The 22,832-nt window shown below is 43.0% G+C and overlaps 1 protein-coding gene across 3 annotated transcripts in view; it reads left to right on the forward strand.

The window, feature by feature from the left end:
* The window catches only part of PTPRM (protein tyrosine phosphatase, receptor type, M), a 704,023-nt gene that overhangs the window by 570,267 nt on the left and 110,924 nt on the right, over nucleotides 1–22,832 (forward strand). For all 3 annotated transcript variants that reach the window (XM_011994359.1, XM_011994360.1, XM_011994361.1), the window contains one exon: nucleotides 12,030–12,117. In XM_011994359.1, coding sequence (XP_011849749.1) covers nucleotides 12,030–12,117 — 88 coding nt within the window. The remainder of the gene's footprint in view (nucleotides 1–12,029; nucleotides 12,118–22,832) is intronic.

A 22,832-nucleotide genomic window follows, 5' to 3' on the forward strand; every position in this document is an offset into this window, starting at 1 on the left:
AGTCAAAATCACTTGAGCCTGCATTTTTTTCATATGACATTTCTTGGCAAAAACTCAGATTCCCTTTCAGGAATTTTCTTTGCTGAAGCATCAATCTCTAGCTATTGTGTGAAAGTCCATTCTGGTAATGTGGGTCCTCCAAGGGCATTAGCTCTCGGCTGTTTGCATTTCAAAATTGACCCTCAAGTTTACTTTCAGTTACTTTCAACTCTGTTGCCTGCTTGAAAATATTTTAAGGCAGTACATCTAATAAGCATTAAGCATCTTACTTTTAGTTTAATCCGAAACCTTGTAGTTCTAAATAAAAAAATTAAACCACGTGCCCCCAAGGTTTTAATCTAATATCTGGTATCTTGAACTGGGGCCAACTCTTCATTTTTTAAAGCATCAGCAGATTCTAAATACAACTTTTGGCAACTTTCTTTTAACATCTGACCTTGGTTCACTTAAACTAATTGTTATCCTTTCAGCAGACTGGGATTCTGAAGGGGGAAGAAACACTATACTGCAAAAGGTTAGAGGAGTTTTTAAAATTTGGGGTATAATGTCCTCCATGTAAAATGTCTCTCTTCAGTATTACTCTCTGAAACATGATGGTAATTCATTTAAAACTAGATGTAAGTATATACTTTTTAAAAAACATTTTAAACAACCAAGCCTTAAAAATATTAAATGTGAATGCATTCAGGATGCCTGAATCTTCTGATTTATAATTATCATGTATTTTTCCTTATACAGAGCGCTCCCCCTGTGTTCCAGGTAGATGCTAGGTGCTGAGAATGTGGGAGACGCAGCCCCTTACCTTGTGGAGTTTGTAGTCTGGAGGACAGAGATGTGTGTGACTCTCATGACCTGTGCATTTCCATCAACATTCTACAAGTTCTACACATTCTACTAGTAACACGCCAACTCAGTGGCACTTTATATGAACAAGCCAACATGGTTTTTTCCACTGATATTCACAGGTTTTAATATAGAAAGCAATCCTGTTAAACAATTTAATTATAAAAATTCTACTGTCAGCATTAAAAAGCAAATTCAGTGACTTACCTGTGGTCTCACAATTAGGAATCAGTCAGAGCTGGGATTTAAGCCCAAATCTTCTCCTCCTACATCTCATTCTTTTGCCTCAGCAACGCTTAAGCCAGGATAGATGGTGAGTTCGGTTTTCCCCAAGTGTGGATGCAAACAACTGGTGATGCACAAGGTGATTTTAGGAGGCCCACTCGTGGGGAATAAGGTGTGCTGAAGTCGCAGGTGAGAGAGCCATTGCCTTTCCTGCTAGTTGTCTTTCACTACTTTTGATTCGCCAGGGAACCTTGGTTTCCTGAGAGAGAACCAAGCGTTCTCTCAGCCAAAGGAGAAGAGGCCTGGCCTCAAGCTCCGAAGTAGTCAAGCAGCAATGCCCGGCTGGATTGGATACTATTGCTTCGTTTTTGTTGTCTCAACTTTTTCTGTTCCTTCACTTGAGGTAAGAGTTCTTGGCTTGGCTGGGCGTGTGGCTCACAACTGTAATCTCAGCACTTTGGGAGGCTGAAGTGGGTGGATCCCTTGAGCCCAGGGGTTTGAGACCAGCCTGGGCAACATGGTGAAAACCCGTCTCTACAAAAAATACAAAAATTAGTTGGGCATGGCGGTGTGCACCTGTAGTCCTGGCTAGTCAGGAAGCTGAGGCAGAAGGATCACTTGAGCTCAGGAGGTCAAGGGCTGCAGTGAACTGAGATCACACCACTGCACTCCAGCCTGGGCAACAGAGCGAGACTTTGTCTCGAACAACGATGTGAAGTTTCATTTGCAAGTACTGTAAATGTATTTGCATATACAAGAGTTAAATTTACATCATTCAGTAACAGAGGGAAGTGGTGAGGGGATGAGGGACGTGGTGAAGGTGTACACGAGTGACTAAAATTTGAAAGACCTCGTGAATTGCTGCTGAGTCCTCCTGACTGCCTTTGTCACTTGCCTCTAGGGATTCTCATTCGCTCCTTCCCATCTGCTAGTTACAACCTCCCAATTTCAAAGCACTTTAGAGAAATGAGTAACATTTCAAGGGAGTACATTCAGATGACTACGGCATTCACCCAGGATCTACTGGGAGATGATGATCTCTCTGTTTTGAGAGGTGAATTGGTTCTTCCAGGATTCCCAAGGGAGGCTGGAACCACCTCTGACTCTACAGAGGAGTGATCAGCACACGTGGAAGCTTCCGCCGTGCCGGGATTTCTGCTCCATACCAGTGCAGGCTGATTGTTTTCGCTTATTGAGAATCTCATCTTTACTCGTGTAGACGAAGGCTGCCTGCCAGGCCTTCCCTCACAGGAAGGCGTCCATGTGATCTAAAGTGAGAGTGTTCACATTCTTCAGTCAGATAGGACATTTCGCTAAAAGTCAGTCTTGAAATAAAAGGAGAGCCTCTGTGACTCTACAGATCACTTTGGGTTATAATGTTCCATACAAGTGTTTGCTTCGAAGAGTCGGCATTGAACTTTCTGGCAGAGTAAATTGAGATGTAATCATTTTTCACTAAACTGTTTGAAAAGAGATTTCGAACCTTATTTTCTAAATTTCTAAAATATTTGTCTGTTCTAAATTTTGATCTTTAGTCACCATGGCTTTGGTATTGCAGGAAGAGCCTGGGAATTGTGCTGGTGGGTTTTATAAATTAATAGGTGTCAAAAAAAAGAGTCACAGATATCACATTAAAATTCCTTTTTCTGCTATACTTATTCATTTCCAAGCCTGTCATCTCTAAGAAAAAAAAAAAATCCTTAGATTTTCAGTCACATTTGATGGAGTTTTTGTGCTCTGATTTCTGAGGTGAGGACATTTTAAAACTTTACAGCTCTCCAAGAAATAACAGGAAGAGGATGTTTCCTTTAAAAAAATATAAGACGGACAAGAATAAAACCCCCACCCAACTTCCAAATACTATATAGAGTCTGTGAAGGAAAAATACAGACATGAGGGGAAAAAATGGAAAAAATTATCTTGGACACAACAGCAAAAACTGGCAGTCAAGTCAGTAAGGATGTACTGTCATCAAGGTCTCAGGTTTTCATATTGGAACGAGAATAGTAACAGGTGGCCTTGATGGAGTCCTGGCTGTATGCTGGGTGTGTCACACATGTTGAGTCTCACCGCCCTTCCTGTGGCCATGGTGTCAGGAGGGAGACTTGCTCAGTTTTCAAATAGGAAAGTGACAGGCGCCCTGGTGTGTTTGTAACAGCTCACTCTGGGCCAAGTGTATAAACTGGAGGGCGGCAAAGAGACCAGTCAGGAAGGTACTGCAATAATGCAGGCAAGAGATGGGTTGGAGGCTGCTCTCCAAAGGAAGGGAGCAGCTGAATTTCCACAGAAACATCCATCTGCTCTCTAGATGTTTTCAAGATGCCTTTTCCGAGGAGGTATTCTTACTGCTCTCTGAGGATCTGGGCGCATTTGCACAGGCTCACTGTCAGAGTCAGGTGCAGAGGTGGAGGAAATTACAGCTCTTGAGTAGTGTGAACATCCCAAACTCTGGCAATATCTGCCTCAGAGGCAAAATGAAAATTGCTGTCTCTCTGAAATGTGGGGTGACAGGACGTAAGCCTAGCATGACTTATAGAAACACAGATACTTTCAGCTGACTCTAGAACAGAGCAGTCCTCTTTGGGGGACCCGAGACAGATTACTCACTGACATGACTATTTTGACACCCCATTAAATTACCATGACCTCTTTGGGTTTGCAAGGGCACTGCAGTGAGAACAGGGGCAGATCCAAGTTTCAGAATCTTCAAAGATTGATCTCATTGATATACATGGGAATCAAGAGATAGGCAACTCGAAAAAGTCAGCTTTGACCAAGTTTTATGTAATAAATCTAAACACTTAGAAACCGTTTGTCCAGCTTCTCCAGGACGCCATCCTCATTCCGTAAGAAGCAGCAGAGATTCTCGCAGGAAGAAGGAGTCTGGAAATGGGGCCTTTGACTTCCAAACTGGTGAAATATTTTTGTGATGAGCCCTTGAGAACCCCTGAAGGGGGGTGCCAAGGAAACAAGGACTCCCTGAAATGCAGCTGAGAACTTCATCATGGGCAAGACAACAGAGGCACCAGCCTCGAGAAGACGATCCAGATAAGGGGAGCCCCAGGCATGGCTGAGAATGTAGGTCTCTGTTATTAAACTGTTTTTTAGGGAACAAAAGGAAAGAGGAGTGCAGGCCAAGAAAGGGTTGAATATCCCCTAACAACCCACCCTCTGCTTCTTACAATTAGTGCCCTACTGACACTCACCCCAATTATATCAAAATCATCTCGTTTTTGGAGCCACCTTACTCTGCGTCAGTCTGTACAATCCCACGGAACATTGGCCTTGTCCGGGGAATGTTCAGCGGCCATGAACACTCTGTAGTTACTGTTTTCACGACTATTTCCCCTTGTCACTCACTTGAAGGATATGATTTTTGCTGTTGCCACTTGATCAGTGGTTCTCAACTTATTTCTGCTCCAGTGCCCTTGAGGGCTGCGTCACTTCATTAGCGGGAGCTGACTACCAGAGTGCTTCTGAAGGTGGGAAGAAAGGGGACTTGGAAACTGAGCAAATTTGAAGAGAAAGAAAGGCAACTTGATTGAGGGTCCCTCCAGGGTGTGCGTACTTACATCACCAGGAAGCATCGCTGTGCAGATGGCAATAGGACTGTGCCACCGAACTGGCTCATTCCGTAAAACGTGGTAACCAGAAATCCTTGGTGGCTTAAGACCCATGGCTGGGGTGACTTGAGAATGCCGCATGCACAGTGCAATGCAGCAGGCACAAAGCCACAGGTTCTGAGCCAGCTTTGTGGCCAAATGGAGGCGCACTAAGTTCAGAGTGGAATGGCCTTGGCTCGGGTCCCAGCTCTTCTGTTTACCAGCTGTGTGATTTCAGGGGAGTCATTCAATGTCTTTCATACTAAATTTCCTTATCTATACAACAGGATTAAAATGCTCACCCCCCAACAGAGCTTCACAAACCTTATAAACATGTATGGATCAACAGGAAATATATGACATTGCTGTGAAAAGGCACTCGTAAAATCCCTCATTCAGAGTAATATTCAACAGAATAAGAAACATATTCTAAAGCTCAGTCAGACATCATGGGGACTGTTTATAGGCATGAAAACATTGTATATATATATATTTAGGCGGCAACCCTCAATCCCATTATCAAAAGAAAACGAGATGTTATGTAAAGGAAGATAGTTATATGATAACTATTGCCAAGATCATGGATGGCCATTCTGAATCCTGCCAAATAGAAAAATTCTGCACAATTTTAAATTGGATTAAGTTGCAATAAAAAGTGGCCAGAGATTAGCAACTTCTTTAAAAGATCAATGAATGTTCACATTTAGATTTCAGTTTGTTTAGAAACCTAGTTCATGTGTCTAGATTCTTGTTTTCACCCAATCCTCACCTCTCTTAGCCGTGAAGCGTCACGTGCTCCTTTTGCCTGCCTTTGTTCAGGACACTGGAGAATGACAGTGACCAGTGACCATTGCCACTACTGTGCCTGAACTTCTGGGGCACTCAGCTTTGTGGTCCATCAGGCAAAGTTAGGTGTCTTCAGTCGCTTTAGTGCTATAGCAATAAATAGTTTATATGGGATCTAATAAAATGTGACGCTTCGAAGCACCAGAAGAGAAGTCTGAGCAGAAAACACAGAAAGTTCACAGAGTGTGCATGCCCCAGTGAGTTCATCTTCCTCCTTTCAGGGTGACGGTTTGAGTCATTTTACATGCACAATTTTATTCATATGAGAAAGGGAGGAAACATTCTATTTCAGAAGCATCTAAAAAACTTGACCGTGCGCTGCCTGAAAACATACTGTACATTATGTACAGCCTTGACCTGCATCCCTTTCTTTCTGGCAGCTTTTCTGTTGAACAGGATTTTTTTTCTCCTTTTTTAATATCTAGGAGCTGTGGCATTTTTAACAGACTGCATCATTTTGGAGTAATGTTCTCTTGAGGTGGGCAACTGAGATGTATAATTATATCCTGTGGAAAATGATGGTGGTATGAGGGTTGGGGAAGGAGGTTATTGAATCACAAAAACATGTTTCCTATTCAGAAAAAAATGACAGTATGCAGGATGTTCAATTTCCTTCTGCTCTGTGCCCATGGAGAGTACAGCATCTTCAAGTGGGGGAAGTCATTGGTATTCACTGGAGCTTGCCTGGTTTCATTTTTATTGTTTTGGAGACTGATTACTCTTTCAGAGTGGTTCCCAGGTCTGCTGCCTCTTTGCAGTATATATGAGCTAAGGTAGTCAGAGGAAACACTTTAATTACATTTTAAGTAGAATAAGAGCATAAGTATATTTATGAAAATTCTCACAGAAGGTGCAGTGAGACCATTAACTTAAATCCCAGAAACACATGTAGTGTTTTTTCATAATAGAAAGTTCATAGTGGGTGTGTTAAGTTATACCCACATATTTAGAATCTGCCCTAAACACTAAATATTGCCTAAATGTGCATATTATATTCAAAATTCCCCCTATAAAACTTGTACTGGGAGCAGGGGCCGTCGTTGCCTGCCTCCCACACTTGTCCTTAAGTTGCTACTCTGCAGATGGAACGTCCTCAGAGGCTAAATGATGCTTTTAGCCTTGGTTCCCTCAACCATCCCTCCTGCTCTTTCTCATTGGGCCTCTTGTTCAAAATTATGCCTGAGCTTTGGTCAAATTTGATTGTAGCAAGCCTGAACATAATTCTGTCAAGAGAAGACTCCGAGGTGAGAGATAGAGGAGTTGGAGGTTGTGCTTAAACTTGAACGTAAGGATTTGTCTCAGGCATAGAGAGATGCAAGGAGAAGATGAGCAAAATTTCCCCCCAGAGACCAGAAGCCAGTCGTTGGCATATGCTTCGAAAATCCTCACTCCAAAGAACAAAGTTCTTTTCTTTCTATCAGAACTGGAAGGATTCAAAACCTGATTGTCTTTACTTTCAACAAGTTTGAGAGGAACCCTTCTTTTCTACAAAATAAATTATGTGGTGATTACTTCCCAAGAATATTGGTTCAGAGTAGAACTCTTCTTAAAGTATTCAATATTCAATTTATGTAAATTTAAAAGAACATGTTTAACTTTTGACCCCTTAAAGATAAAAAAGATAGCTAAAGAACCTTTTTTTCTTGCCCAAAGAAAAATGCACAGGCGAACATCTTATAAAATGTGCATTGACTTCACTTAATTTATTAAAAGACATTTAAAAGTGAAAAAGCATGTGAAAAGGAACATAATAGAATAATTGCATAGTAAAGTTACACATAACCCAATGTTATTTGATTTTCCTCAGGCACATTTTACTGTTGTGTTTATTAGTGATTATGCCAATCTCATAGTCTGCAAAAAAAAAAAAAAAAAAAAAAGAAGGGGGGTGGACTCACAGGGTCAGTAGAGAATCCTCAGTCTCTCTAGGGAAGGAAGAATGAAGGAAGTGTATCTGCCACCTCTGCAGCTCCACATCTGTGGCAGTCCTGGCTGCAAACCAGACATGAAGCAGTATTCTAAGGCACTGACGGCAGTGTTCCTATCCCAGTTACCACACTTGCTCTGAGAATTGTTAACCCGGAAAGCAACCAGGGGCACAGTCTGAGAGATCCATGTACCATATCATGGCTTCTCTGAGTACTCAGTGGCTCCAGAGCTACAGATAGAGTTTTATTTTCTAACTGAAAATGTAAACAATTGGCTTTTGTCTCACTTTAGGCCTAAGAAGAAGTCTAAAGTAAATATTTTCTCAGATATCTGGAAAGTATATTCTAGAAAAAAGCCATAATATTCAAAGTGGATCCATCTTAGGAAAAAACATTTTTAATCTCCATAACAAAAGGAAATAAAAGCCAAGGCAACCAATCTAGAAAGACTTTCCCTTTTCTCTCTGGGCTCCCATAGGTATATTCCTTATTTTCCAAGCCAGGGATAAGGACACGTAGTCTTAATAATCCAAATGTATCCATGGGGAAATGGGCTATATAATTGGAAGCAACACTTACAGAAAATGCGAGACACCGTCACCATATGTGTATGGAGTCAGGAGACAGTGACATTTATCTGTGGAGGCACTAGTTATCTGACCTTTTCCTCAGAGCATCTCTAATTTTGTTTTTTAAAAAATATATTTTGCCATTTATAGTGATTCATATAATTCCTGGATAAGAAGTTGGGAGGCTCATTGCAAGAAGTTGAACTTTTCCTGCAATGGCTTCCATGCAATGAACACATATGTATGAGAAAAAAAAAAAAATTCCTGTTTTATGAAAGTAATAGTTAGTTGACATTTTAAATATTCTTTTGTTGTAAACGTTGTTTCAGAGACAAGCAGAGATAATCTCCGCATGGAAAACAATTGTTGGCGATGTGTATTTAAGTTGACTTAATAGTGTTTTCTTCTCAAGGTCATTGGGGTAAGGGTGGTAGAGGAAAAGCAGTGGATAAAGAGTCAGAGACACTGACTTCTGATCTAGGTTGTGTTAGAAGCTGTTGAGGCGTCTGTCTTCATCTCATGTCCTCAGCTGTAAGGGACAGCTCATGTCCTCTCCTCCAGTGAGGATCAGGTGAGCTGATGGACTCATTCACCTGCACATACTTGTTGATGCTCTCATAATAAGTGTTCAGAGATGGATAAAACTTGGGCCCCATCTGTAGGAAAACATTCTGGAAACTGTAGTGCTCAAATGCAGTACAATTGGTTATTGTTTCGTTTGTTGATTTGTGTCTGTTTCTTGGTCACCAATTAAATGAAAATAATACAACTAAAATAACTATTTTTAAATACAAGGACTATTGGCAGTCCTGTAATAACCACAAATGCTAAAGAAACACAGCTGTGATGTGAGCGTCATTCCCCACAAGGGAGCCTCTGTGTGTCCAGAGAGGGCAGGGACTCTCATGTGGCTCGGGTCCCCACTTGAAGGCTCAGGGAATCTAGGGGCATTTTCTGTATGAGTTGAGGCTGTGGATTTACTGGAAGACTTCGAAGTCTCAAAGTCAGTTTTCTTCTTCCATCTTCCTACAAAAAACAAAATCTGAGAACTTTTTAGATGGGTGGAAAAGGCAGAGGGAAGTGAAATTGGTAATCATGACAAACTCAAAGTGGAATTAAATCGTTGGAAGTCAAATAATAGTTATTACTCAACTATAAAATTATTGTCATTCATAGAGTAACAAAGACAGTATTCAGAAAAAGAGTATCTGACTTTAAAATCCCTGGAGCTATTTTTAAATGCATGTTGCACAGCAGAATAGAAGTTACATGTTTGAATAAGTCCCCTGATTATATAAAAGTCTTGTTCTAGATGGAATCAACTAGCCATTTTTAATGATAGTATTTCTATTGAGTTAATTTATGAATAACCTGAAAGTGTTTCTATTTGTATTTGCCCTGTATCATACAGTGTTTTACTTTTTGTATTAGTCCATTCTCATGCTGCTATGAAGAAATACCCGAGGCTAGGCACAATGGCTCACTCCTATAATCCCAGCAGGTGAATCTCAAGGTGGGCGAATCACTTGAGGTCAGGAGTTTGCGACCAGCCTGGCCAACATCGTGAAACCCTGTCTGTACTAAAAATACAAAAATCAGCCAGGCGTGGTGGTACATGCCTGTAATTCCAGCCACTCGGGAGGGTAAGGCATGAGAATCATTTGAACCCAGGAGGCAGAGTTTGCAGTGAGCTGAGATCGTACCACTGCACTCTAGCCTAGGTGACAGAGTGAGACTGTCTCAAATTTTAAAAAAAAGAAAAAAGAAATACCCAAAACCAGGTAATTTATAAAGGAAAGAGGTTTAATTGACACACAGTTCCACAGGGCTGGGGAAGCCTCGGGAAACTTACAATCACGGCAGAAGGGGAAGCAAACACGTCTTTCTTCACATGGTGGCAGCAAGGAGGAGTGCCGAGTGAAGGGTGGGAAAAGCCCCTTATAAAACCATCAAATCTCATGAGAACTCACTCACTATCAGGAAAACGGCATGGAGGAAACCACCCCTGTGATTCAATTACCTCCCACCGGGTCCCTCCCACAACACATGGGGATTATGGGAACTACAACTGAAGATGAGATTTGGGTGGGGACACAGCCAAACCATGTCACTCTTCAACTAGCGACACATAGTGTGAGTCTGTTAACACAGCTGTTCATATATCGCACGTCTGATCCTACCGTATGTTTGAAATGATAAATATAAGGTAAAAACTGTTATGATAATAAAGTGTTACCTATGATCACAACTAAGGGACCTTAAGTTAAGATGAGTAGATTAAACCTCTTAACTCTTAGGTGTGTAGTGTTATTTTTTTCACTCTTCTGTGTTGTGTGATAAAATGGTGTTGCTCAGCTGTTTTGTTGGGTGGATGTACCGAGGACAAGATCTGAAGCCTGAGGGCAGGACAGACCTGGGGCTGGGATCTTCTCCAGCCAGTCTCTGATGCGAGCTCGGTTGTATGGTAACAGCAGTATCCATACCCACCAGGCCACAGAAAAGGCATGGACTTGGCAAACTATGTCAGGTCCATTCCATTCAACGGCGGAATGAAATCTGCAGACTGTGGATAGGTAGGCTTTCCAAGCCTTAGAGCCCCTTGCACACTTAAGCTGCAGAAATAAAGCTTCATTTTGAGATCAAAGCCAAAACATACTACAACCAAACACCACAGTTATTCATTCATTCAGTAACTAATTACTGGATTCCAAACATAAATGATGAACACACAGCCCCCGCTCTCAGGGAGTCCACAGCCTGGTGGCAGAGACAGACACAGAAACAACAGAGGATGCCAAGCACTGTCCACTTAGTGGTCAGAATACTGTGCAGCACACAGGCGGGCAGAGCGGGGCACAGATACCCCATGGCGTCTGCAAGCAGTGTGTCCTACTGCAGCAGTGCTAAGCAACAGTTTACCTCATGAGGGAGAGTCGGACCCATAAAAGGGAATAAATACATTCTACCTAGCGACACACTAATCTCAGAATATTGTAAATGGTGGAAATGGCCAAGATGGCTGAACACCACAGGTGAGGTGGAGACTGGGGAGGAAGGAAGAGCTTCTGTTTGGGAGAGAACTTGAAAGCCACCCTGGAGCACATCTGAGGACACAAGTCCCTAATGCCCTGTTCTCTGGCCCCAACGCATTCCCAAATGGTGCTCATTCATCTGCTCGCCCTTCGTCTCTTCTTTCCCTCTCTCTCCCTTCCCAGTGGGTGCCAGGAAGTATATGAGGACCGTGGCAAAAACAAGAAATAGCTTGACTGAATCCTGTTCACTTCTATGGGAGGTTTGCCCATAACCTCCTCACATAGTTGACCACATAAAGGTAAAATGTAGTGTGAACTAAAGTGGAAATAAAGTCACACACTGTTTTTTTTTATTTGTCCACCGAGAGTAGAGGACATTTTCATTACAACTGAACAAAAAAAAAAACTGAAGATTAAAGACTCCAGGCATCATAATGCCAAATCCCTAAATAAATGAACATCTAAACTCCATTAAAAATAAAGAGAAAACTCTGGCAGAGTTTATTACAGGATTTTGGCCTGGAAGTCATGCAGTCTCAGCTTATCTACTCTGATGTTTTAACAAAAAATAACTTTTCTTCAAGTAGCAATTAGGGAGAAAAAGACATCACTGTATCTCTTATAAGAATTTGAAAAATGACAATAAGCAAATTGAGAGAAACATTAATTTTTCTGTATTAAATATTCAGGTGGGATGGGGATGAACATGTGACCATTTTTACTGGGTTAGACAGAGAAATCGTGGGTTCACTCTTCAGCCTCCATCCCTGTGTTTGTAAGATACTAACTAAAGGAAAACAATGTTTAGCAAAAGCTAAATGAAATACTTAAAATGTAATATAGTGTAATAATCCCTTATCTCGTTCCTGTGGGCATTCTTTCCTTCTTGACCCCTGTTCTACGTTTTTTAAGAACATCCTCCATCGTTAAGATCTCTCTGTTTACTGTGCCAAGTTGTAATTCTCAGTCTCTCTTTCCTTCTAGAGCTTCTTTGAAGGGCAGTCTGCACCATGGGACTCGGCTAAGAAAGATGAGAACAGAATGAAGAACAGATACGGGAATATCATTGCATGTAAGTGTCAACAGTGTCATTGTGCTGTTGTAGAACTTCCTTTTCGCATCTCGTAAGATTGACCACCAGGCTCATACAGAGGAAATTTACAGTGCAATTACCGCCTTCATCCTTTTAGAAGAGCTGGTGTTATGCCCAAACTAAAGAAAGGAATAACTGTCTACCCCCACTTCATCATTGTACTGTTGTTATGGGCCCTGTTTTACTTTTAGATTTAAGGTTTGGGTAACATAGGTAACATTAAAATGCTGAGAAGGAAAATGCATATTGGATGGAGTAAACATAATAGTCCTAATGTTTCCCAGCTGCTATGTGAGAATGAATGGAAATAATGATGCACAGCATGCCTTAATGCAAGGAGCTCAGAGTTCTCTGCTAACGTTAACTCATTAATCCTGTGGACACTGGGTTAGGTAGGTCAGTAATAGCCCCATTTTAAGGACAGGAAACTGAAACTCAGAAGGTAAATGATACTCCCCGTATCACAACACTCATTAGCAAAAGAGCTAGGATTATAACTTAGAAATACCCAGTGCCTGTGAAACTGAATGTTCCCAACCCATAATGCCTTGGATGGTTTTTAAGTGGAGCCCAGCCTCATTAATGTTCTGTAGCAATGCTGAGACGCGTGCTAGATTGATGATAACCCCTTCTCCCACGGCCCGCACTATCCATCCCCTGCATTAAACTGCTCTCCGTCATCCGTGACTGCATCAAGGCACTAACGGGCCCACTGTAGTCGCCTACCATAATTAATACTATTTATAAAGATACATAAATTTTAAAAAACAACACAACAATGCTGATGAGGCCAAGAGAACATCTCGCGCATCGTGTCTCATTCCTTACGAGAGAACAAACTTGGAAGGTTTGGTTATTCCAGGGGAGCGATCTGTTAGCTTTACTGATTGAGAAAGTACTGTTAAACTGTCTTTGCCTGAGTTCACATTTCTTAGTGCGACAGTACAGATTCTCTCGCAGTGCTGCCACAGGATTTCCTGTGACTGTAGAAATGTTTCATGTCTGTGCCGTCCCAGACGGTAGCCATGAGCCACATAGGAGTAGCTACACTGCGTACTTGGAATATGGCCATATGACTGAGAAAATGAATTTTATTTTATTTCTCATTTTTGCTGTTCAACAGTTTGACAACATGAATTTTAAATTTTATTTAATTTTTACTATTGTTAACTTAAACAGGTCATGAGGCTAGTGGCTACTGCGTTGGACAGCACAGATTTCAGTGTGTTTTAGAAAAAGAAATGGGGGCGGGGAGGTGTGGAGCTTATATGTGGCACAAAACATCCCAACCGAGCACGTACTGCTTTCCCGCTGGCCATCAAGAAATGATCGCCAGGGTTGCCGGGTGCAAATGCTAGCTTCGTGTGTTTGTAGTTGCTTTTAGAGCATGCTGTATTTAGTAGCACTAGAGTGGTCGTGTCAGAGTCCTTTGTAGGTAGGAGATGCTGTCTGAGGTCTAGGGTTGATTACTCCTCAGTGGATTCCATCAACACTTGTGGGACACATTCCTGATACTGGATACTGAGGACACAAAGGCCATGGAGATGAGATGGTGCCCCTGTCCCCAGGACAGACCCAACCGGACAGTCAGATCGCTATGGTGGTGGTCCAGTACCATGGCACAGGGCTGTGTTGCAGCCCGGTACACAGTGTTCCAGAGGCTCAGAGAAGGAAAACATGGTTTCTTGTTCTGTCTAGACCCTTCCAAGTTCCTTCATTTTCTCTGGGAGCCCACCGAAGCTTTGCGCTGTTAGAATTCAGATTTCTCCCGACGGCTTATGAGATCCTTTCCAGGAGTCCCTTCAGCTCTGTAGCAAATTCACAGAGATTCTTGAAAGTGAAGTGGGGAATCCCCTTCCCATACCAAGTGGAAGGGACATTGCTGAGTCTATAACTTCATTGCATAGCATCACCAATGTGGCCTCATGCTGAGCATACAGAATGCAATGTCAAGGGATGTAGCCTTGGATATGCTGAGAGATCCAGACGGCCTTTCTCCAATACAACATTGAGTCTGCTTCTTCCCAATATCTAGTTTAATACCTCCTCGTAGAGACACTGAGATATATTTTTTAATCATGAGTGAGAAAAGCTAGCATTTGCTGAGCACTTACATATGCCAGACACACTAAGTACTTTGCACATAGAAACTTACTCATTTCCTGTAACAACACCACGAAATAGGTAATATTTTTGTAGCTGTTTTCCAGGTGAGGAAACTGAGGGATAAAGAGTGTTACAGGGTTTCACAGTTAATAAGGAATGGAGGCAGGATTCCAGCCCAGGAGCAGCTTTTATAACCACTGCCTGATGGGCGCTGGGATCATTGGTCCCACTGGCCTAGTTTTCACCAGGTGCGGTGACTCATACCTGTAATCCTAGCACTTTGGGAGACTGAGTTGGGAGGATTGCTTGAGGCCAGGAGTTGGAGACCAGCCTTGGCAACAAAGCGAGACTCTGTCTCTACAAAAAAAGCAAAAAAAGTGACTGAGCATAGTGGCTCACGCCTATAATCCCAGCAGTTTGGGAGGCCGAGGCAGGCAGATCATGAGGTCAGGAGATCGAGACCATCCTGGCTAACATGGTGAAAGCCCATCTCTGCTAAAAATACAAAAAAAATTAGCCGGGCGTGGTGGCGGGTGCCTGTAGTCCCAGCTACTCGGGAGGCTGAGGCAGGAGAATGGTGTGAACCCGGGAGGCGGAGCTTGCAGTGAGCCGAGGTCACGCCATGCACTCCTGCCTGGATGACAGAGAGAGACTCTGTCAAAACAAACAAAAAAAAGAAGTAAAAAAAGTAGTTGGGCATGATGGTGTATTCCTGCAGTTCCAGCTACTCAGGAGGTGGAGGCAGGCAAACATGGGCATGGCCCTATATTGATTGTTTCCTTTCTATAAGATGTCTGCAGGCTCTCCACCACATTCCGAACAGATTTTCTCCTTTATACCTCCAGAGATCCTGCCCACTTTGTCTCCACTTGACCCTCGTAGGTATTTGGTATATAGCTGTTTGTCACAGGAACACTGAATTCTGTTCCTCTACCCATTGCTCATCACAGCTGGACAGAGAGTACATGCTTAAAAGGGTCCAATAATCTATCTCTTTATTCGATAAATATTTATTGATCACTTTCTTTTTGCCAGACTCTGTGGTAGGCACTGCTATAAAAAGATAATGAAGGCCGATAAAAAGATAATGAAAGCTGAGGCGGGTGGATTACATGAGGTCAGGAGCTTGAGACCAACCTGGCCAACATGGTGAAACCCTGCCTCTACTAAAAAGACAAAAATTAGCTGGGTGTGGTGGCAAGTCCCTGTAATCCCAGCTACTCGGGAGGCTGAGGCAAGAAAATTGCTTGAACCTGGGAGGCGGGGGTTGCAGTGAGCCGTTCATGCCACTGCACTCCAGCCTGGTGACAGAGCGAGACTCCGGAGGTCTCAAAAAAAAGAAAAAAAGAGAAAAGAAGATAATAAAACACAAATAGATATTGCCCTCCTAGTACTTACAGTCTAGTGCAGGGGGTTGGCAAACTTTTTTTCTGTAAAGGGTCCAGTAGTAAATGTTTTAGCCTTTACAGGCCAATCTCAATCTCAGTTCAGCTTCTTGGCTCTGCTGTTTTCATGCGAAAGCAGCCACAGACAATACAGAAACAGATGGATCTGACTGTGTTCCAGGGAAACTTTTTTTCAAAGCCAGGCTTTGGGCTAGATTTGGCCCACAAACAGTAGTTGGCTGACTCCTGGTTTAGTGAAGAACAGATTCTGCAAGGGGAACTTTTTCCTACCCCCCAGGGCACATTTCTACCATCAAGATTGTTTTCAACTCTCAGGACCCTGAACTTAGGATCAAATTTTTCAGCACCCCAAATATAGGTCTCAAATGTGATTTGTGTGCCTGGCACAATGTTGTCAGAGGGAGGATGAGTTTAAATCTACCTCCTACCACCATGAATTTGCAGTCTGTGGCCAGATAAGAATAAGACATGCATGAAATAATAGATCTCAGGTCCATAAATAAATGGAGAATGTATTGTGGGGACACCACTGGGGACTTGTAGGAGAAGGGTGAGTGGATGAGTGGCAGACTAATCAGGAAAGACCTTTCAGACAAAAGAGAAGGACATAGGTTTGGAGATAGGAGGAACAGTTTGGAGTCCTTGTCCTACCACGTACTGGCTCAATGACCTTGGGTGAGTCATGAGCCTTCTCAATGTCAGAATTCCCTGAAAAGATCACGTGTTGTGTAAATGAATAGAAATGCCACATTAAAACAATATTGATCGTTGTTCCTGAAAAAAAATCTCACATCTTCATTATTTCTGTTACTCTTCTTGAGTTTAGCAGATTCATTACTTCATTTAAAATGAAAAAAAAAAAAAATCAGCATGTTAAAGTCTCAGATTCCAATGATGAGCTGGTGGGTAGTTCAGGGACCATCCTCCTCCTTACTGGTGAGCACTTCTGTGTGCAGTGGCCCAGTTCTGCCCAGGCGGGACTCTGGCTTCCGTTTCCGGGCATTGTGGTGGGCTGTCATTTACCCGTGACCTCTGGGGCTACATTTTCTAGCCCTCACTGCCCTCTGTCCCATCCCTTCCGGTGCTCTTTTAGTGTTTCTTTACTGGGTTGTGTTATTTTTGTATCTTTCTAGGGACAGTGTCAAAAAGAGGCTTCTCTGTCCAGCCTCCTAATCTCCCTTTCACCTTCCATGGCATCCTGAAGCCCTTCCCTGGGCATCCGTGTTACCCCTTCCTCTAGTTTGCTTCCTATACCCACACACATAATGACCCACACATACATAATGACTCACACGTACATAACGGCTGTTTCTTTATGGGCATGGTGAATAGTATTACTATCCCCCGCCTAAAAATTATGTAACTAGAAAAGTCAGTTCCATTCCTGGGAAGCCTGCTTCCTAGAGCCTCAGACTTGGGATAACACCACTAACTAGGATGAGGAATTGGGGATTCAGTCAGCATAAATTAGAGATTCTTGTTAGTGCTTTTCAAAGAACACAGACGTTGTATAATGATCACATTCATTGTTTTGCAGCAGTGTTTGCATGTAAAATAGTTTTAATGGTCCTTAAAACTGTTTATTGGCTTTTGCTCTTAAGTAAGTTAACTTTTCCCTTATTTACACTATAAATTTGCTGAGCTAGCCCGTTCCAAATATAAACCAACACCCTATCCACCATTACCACCCCTCCACACACCATCATAACCCTCCTAATACTCTCAACAGTTCCTAATTATAATTAACTCTAAGCTTAAGGCACACACCAAATCTCCCTGCTAACGAGGCAGCCCCCTTGCAGCCGGCTTCTCTTTCGAGGGGCTGGCAATTGGAGATAATGAGCCAGAATCTGCAGAAGCTTCCCAGGCTCCCTTCCTCCTCTCTTCTGTTCTTTATTCAACAAATATGTATTGATCTGCCATGTGCCAGGCACTGTGCCAAACCACAGTCTTTCTTTCAACAGATATTTGCTGAGTGCCTGTTACACACCAGGCACTATTCTAGGTGTCAGTGACAGAGCAGGGAACAAAGACAGGATGCTGTGCTGGTGTCGTGCTGCACCTTCTTGTGGGGAAGACAGGAACAATTGCTGAGCAGGGTGTAACACCCGTGTTAGGAGGTGAGCACGCGGCAAGGAAAATGAAGCAGGGAACGGAGATTGGTCAGGGTGGGCGATGTTTTTAGATTGTGGTCAAGGAAAGCCTCCATGAGGGCATGAGATGCCAACCAGGACTTGAAACAGGTGAGAAGGCAGAGGAGTGTGGCTGCCCAGGTGGCTGGGACAGCAGGGAAGGCTGTGCTGCCACAGCAGCAGGAGTGGGGTAGGGGCAGATGTGTGAGATGCAGGGACTCTGGGGTGACCACAGGAGCAAGAGCCGACAGAGCCCCTGCCCTCATGAAGCTGATGGCCCTGTGAGATTTCGTGGGGGAGAAGGGGGTGATGTAAATGATTACAAAATAAAATTCAAGTTAAGAGCACAGAAGGCGTTAACATGGTACTATGAAAACTCACAACGTGGGGACCGAGTGAAGAGTTGTAGGAAGGCCTCCCTGAGGTTGGGACATGGTAAACAACTGAACAGAGGGGACGGAGCAGGGAGGATGCTGCAGAATTGGGAGGGGGGGTCATGTGAACAGATCCTGTCATGCCAGGGAGCCCCTTGGGTCTGAAGAACTAAAGGAAGGCTGGGTGGCTGGAGCTGGAAGGATAGGGGTAGGAGTTGGGCTAGAGAAGGAAGGAGGTGGAACCCAGACCTACAGAGCCTTCTGGGGCAGGTTGAGGACTTTTGTCTTTATTATAAGAACAAGGGAAACTTCATTAAAGGGGTTGGGAGGGTGTAAATAAAATTTCACTGGAAAATTTAGATCTGATTGCAGAGAAAATAGGTTTGAAAGGGACAGCTGTTAAGAATTTCCAGTAGCCCGAGTGTGACACGATGATGATGTTGGCTAGAAAGAAAATAAGTAGATGAATTCAAAAGAAGTAATAGACCCAACGGAAAGATGGATGGGACACAGGGTGAGGAAGACCAAAGAGCCCGAGGTGACTCCTGCATTTCCGACTTGCCGGAGGATGAATGGTTAGATGGATGATGGGCAGTTGAACAGGTAGACACATGGAAGGACGGATGGGCCATTCCCTTCCAGTATTATCCAGGATGGATAATACTGGAAGGGAACCAGCTGTGGAGAGGAGCTCAGGTTGGCTTGAGATCAACAGCAGCTTATGAGTTTGATTTGGGGACATATTAAGATGGTTTTGAAACATGCAAATGAGATGCCAAGCAGACAGTTCTGTAGACTGCTGTGAAATCTGAAAGAGAGGGGTCTGGGCCGGATTATAAATCAGTGATCCATTTCATGGGTCATATGGGTGGTGGTAGAAGCCATTAGCAGGATGAGGTGATCTGTGGAGGGAGCAAGGAGGGTGTAGAGAGCCCAGGACCCAGCTAAAGGAGCTTTAACAACGGCCATCCTGAGACAGAACTGCTCAGCTGGCGCAAGGAGCACTGTCTCCTGGAGAGAAGGGGTGCCGCTGGGTCCCACTGGTAAATCTAGTAGATCTAGTATGGCAGAGACTCTGATGTAGGGCTGAGGACACGAGGTCCCTTCTGAGGTGGGTTGCCACACCCTCCTACTCCATTTCCTAACAGCGAGGTGTGACTAGTCAGCGACTGGAACTTCGGACCTGCCCCAGATTCTTCTAACCAGTCAGCCAACCTTGGCTGCTCACACTGAAGGCTTCACTTTTCGAACGTTTTGTTTTATAGCAGTGTGCTTCTCTCTGCTAGTTAAGTGACTCCAACAGTGTCTTTGAAGGGAGGGAACCAGAGTTTAGTTAGGTAAGAATGGACTGGCAGGCGAGCTTTTGGCGTTAAATTCAGGTGGGCATGAGCAAGAGAGAAGCAGATGGACACAATATGTTTAGGAAGGCATAGGGTAAAATAAATAAATCCCTGCCAGGTTTCTGAAGAATGAAGTAAGAGCTCTGACACAGGGATTAGTCAGAGTCAGAAAAAGAGTCAGAAAACAAGGCAAGACCCACATGAAACCAGCAGGAAGAGGAGAGTTCATACGGAGTCACCGTCATCCAACTCAAACTTCCTGCTCAGAACCTGCATGGCAGAGCTGGGAACCCAGGGGGCAACAAGCAGGGAGACTGCAGTGGAGGTGGCATCTCCACTGGGTAAGGCGCCAAGCACTTCCTGAATTGCAGGCACACCGGCTCTCCTGCAGATCCTCCTTGAAACAAGCGCAACAGCAGTCCTTGGCCCAAATGCAGTCACAGGAGGAGCAGATCCATTATTTGCAGAAATCAATTGTAATTAAAATTAATTTCCAGCCTTCTCTCAGAGGCCAAATGTTACTTAGATCATTGTGATTCTAATTTGCCTTATATATGTCACCAGTATGTAGCAGAGAGAAAGAATTGGTTAGAGGTGAAAGATTATCAGTGACATACTCCATTTCTGCCACTGTGGAACTATCTAATCACACACAAGTTAAAATTGCATGGCTATTGCCAATATCCATCATATTTAATATGAAAGAGTTAAAATATTTGAAGCTACTTAGAGATATTTTTAAACGTAATGTTGCCTGATGGAAAGGGCGGAAATACCATGTTTTACAGACTGAGGGTGGAGCGTGGGCCTGCCCTAAATCTCACAGCACCCCAGTCCAATGCATGCCTGTGTACACGGGGGGAAAACCTCAGCAGATTATAATTCTTCCACACTGAGCAGTGGTTTGTTGTGACAAGGTCTTTATGTGCCAGTTTCTTACCCGAAAATATCTGCTTTTCTCTGTTTCATCTAGTAAAGGCTTTTACTGAGAGATACGAGAGGAATAGCAAGTAGTTTTTATGCAGATGGAGTTTCTCAAAGTGGCAAAGTTTGTTACATTTCTTGATGGGGTAACATTGAGTTGTGATTATGATATAAACATAAGTTTAATTTTGATCATATTCAAGTCATACATGGCAAATAGATTTCTTTTTCTCCAATTCATACACATTAAAGAAACTTTGTACACTGTGGAAAACTTGGGGAACATAGCCCAGAATCTCACCATCCAGATTCAAACCTTGCTAACATTTTTTTTGTTTCATTTCAGTCTTCTTATTTTTCTCTCTCTTGAAGCTATTGACTTGATTTTTTTTTTTTTTTTGCTCTTTGTTTTTCAATGAGAATAGATGTGTTATTCTCTTTCTGATTACAAAGATAATATAAACCTTGTAGACCATTAAAGCGGTCCATAAAATCATAAAGATGATAATAAAAATCACTCCAGATTTTATCCCCTGCAGAAGAAACCTCATTCTTCCAGTTATCCCACTATGCATACCTACACGTACACCAATGTATTTGATTATTTCATGTAAATAGACTCTTATTAGACATGCTGCCTTGTAGTCTGCTCTTTTCTTCTTCACTCTGTAATATGTCCCAGAGATCTTTCCAGGTAAATAAAAAGACCTAGTAATCCTTTTGAATGATTTTATCAGATTTTTTGCTTGTTTGCCCACCATTCTTCAGTTTCCTGTTTACATCATTGAATGGTTACCAAAGTGGTGTTAGGAAAAAATGTCTGTTTTAGAAAAGCAGCCCTTGGCGTGGATTCACTAGTGAGGGAAGCAACTAGAGGCAAAAATGAAATAGTGCAGATGAAAATGATCAGGTCTTAAATTAAGTCATTAAGTCATTGGCACTAATAAGACAAGTGATAGCTAACTTTCATTTACTTCTTATTATATACCAGCCGCTTACTAATGATTATTTATATTAGCTCACTTAATGCTCACAAAACTCTATAATATAGGCAGTATTATTATTCCAGTTTTACAGTTGGGGAAACTGAGGCACAGAGCGATCAAATAACTTATCCAAGGCCACACAACTAGAAAGCAGCAGAACTGAGATTCATGCAGGGATTCTGGCTCGGGAGCCCGGGATCCTAACTCTGTGCTCCACTACACAGAAATAGGGATAGGTTGTTGAGCAGATACCAGGAGATTAAAATGTAGGAGTTATTGAAGAGCATTCAGCATGTCTTCAAACCGTTCTCCTGTTTCCTTTTTAAAAGTATCTCCAGCTCCTCTTCCCTGAAAGATTGGCTGCTTCAAGTTTCCAGTTCTGCCCTATTCTCCTGTTCCCCAACAAGCATACTGGCTCTTTGTGCTTTGAAGATTTTGTTGGTAAATTTCAACAAGGATGTTGCTTTCATTCACAGAAAAGAGTTGTGTTTTTGTTTTGAGACGGAGTTTCACTCTTGTTGCCTGGGCTAGAGTGCAATGGCATGATCTTGGCTCACCGCAACCTCTTCCTCCTGGGTTCAAGCGATTCTCCTGCCTCAGCCTCCTGAGTAACTGGGATTACAGGGACACACCACCACACCCGGCTAATTTTGAGTTTTTGGTAGAGACAGGGTTTCTCCATGTTGGTCAGGTTTATCTCGAACTCCCGACCTGAGGTGATCCACCCGCCTCAGCCTCCCAAAGTGCTGCGATTACAGGCAAGAGCCACTGCGCCCGGCGGGGTTAATTTTTTTAAGGGGAACTAACTGTACTGTGTTCCAGGCATCTGATAATACTATGCATTATCTTACTTGGTCTTCCCAAAACTCCTAGGAAAGTAGCCCCTCGTCACCACTTTTTACAGATGAAGCTCAGCAGGCCTCCGGATTTGTGCAGATGCAGGTGAGCTATAGAGCCAGCATCAAATCATGGTCTCGGACACCAAAGCCCCTGTTAGTTTCGTTTCCTGCAAAATGGCTTTGATGCTGGCAGAGAAATACAGATGGTAATTAAAAACTACAGCTCAGGTCTTCTCAAACTTACCAGACTGTGTCCCCCGGAAATACCAAGTTCTCATAGTCTTGACCCTGTGGCTTTCATGGTTAGTAATTGACCTGTTGTTAACCACAAAACGGATTGAATTTTACAAATCTTATGCCTAGGCAGTTGAGTTTTCCAAACTTTTTCCTCCCTTCAACCCCGATGGCTAGACCCTGGCCCGGAGAGAGGGCCCCTCCCAGCTGGTAAGCCTTCAAAGCAAACCTGCGGAGCAGGGCTCATCAGTGGACAAATGGCATTTCTTTTGGATTCTTTGTCTGAGTGACTCCCACATTTGCCAGATGGCAGAAATGTCTGTGAGGCATTTCCTCATAAAAATTTGATATGA

Source organism: Mandrillus leucophaeus, unplaced genomic scaffold (assembly GCF_000951045.1).
Source record: "Mandrillus leucophaeus isolate KB7577 unplaced genomic scaffold, Mleu.le_1.0 Scaffold453, whole genome shotgun sequence".
NCBI lineage: Eukaryota > Metazoa > Chordata > Mammalia > Primates > Cercopithecidae > Mandrillus > Mandrillus leucophaeus.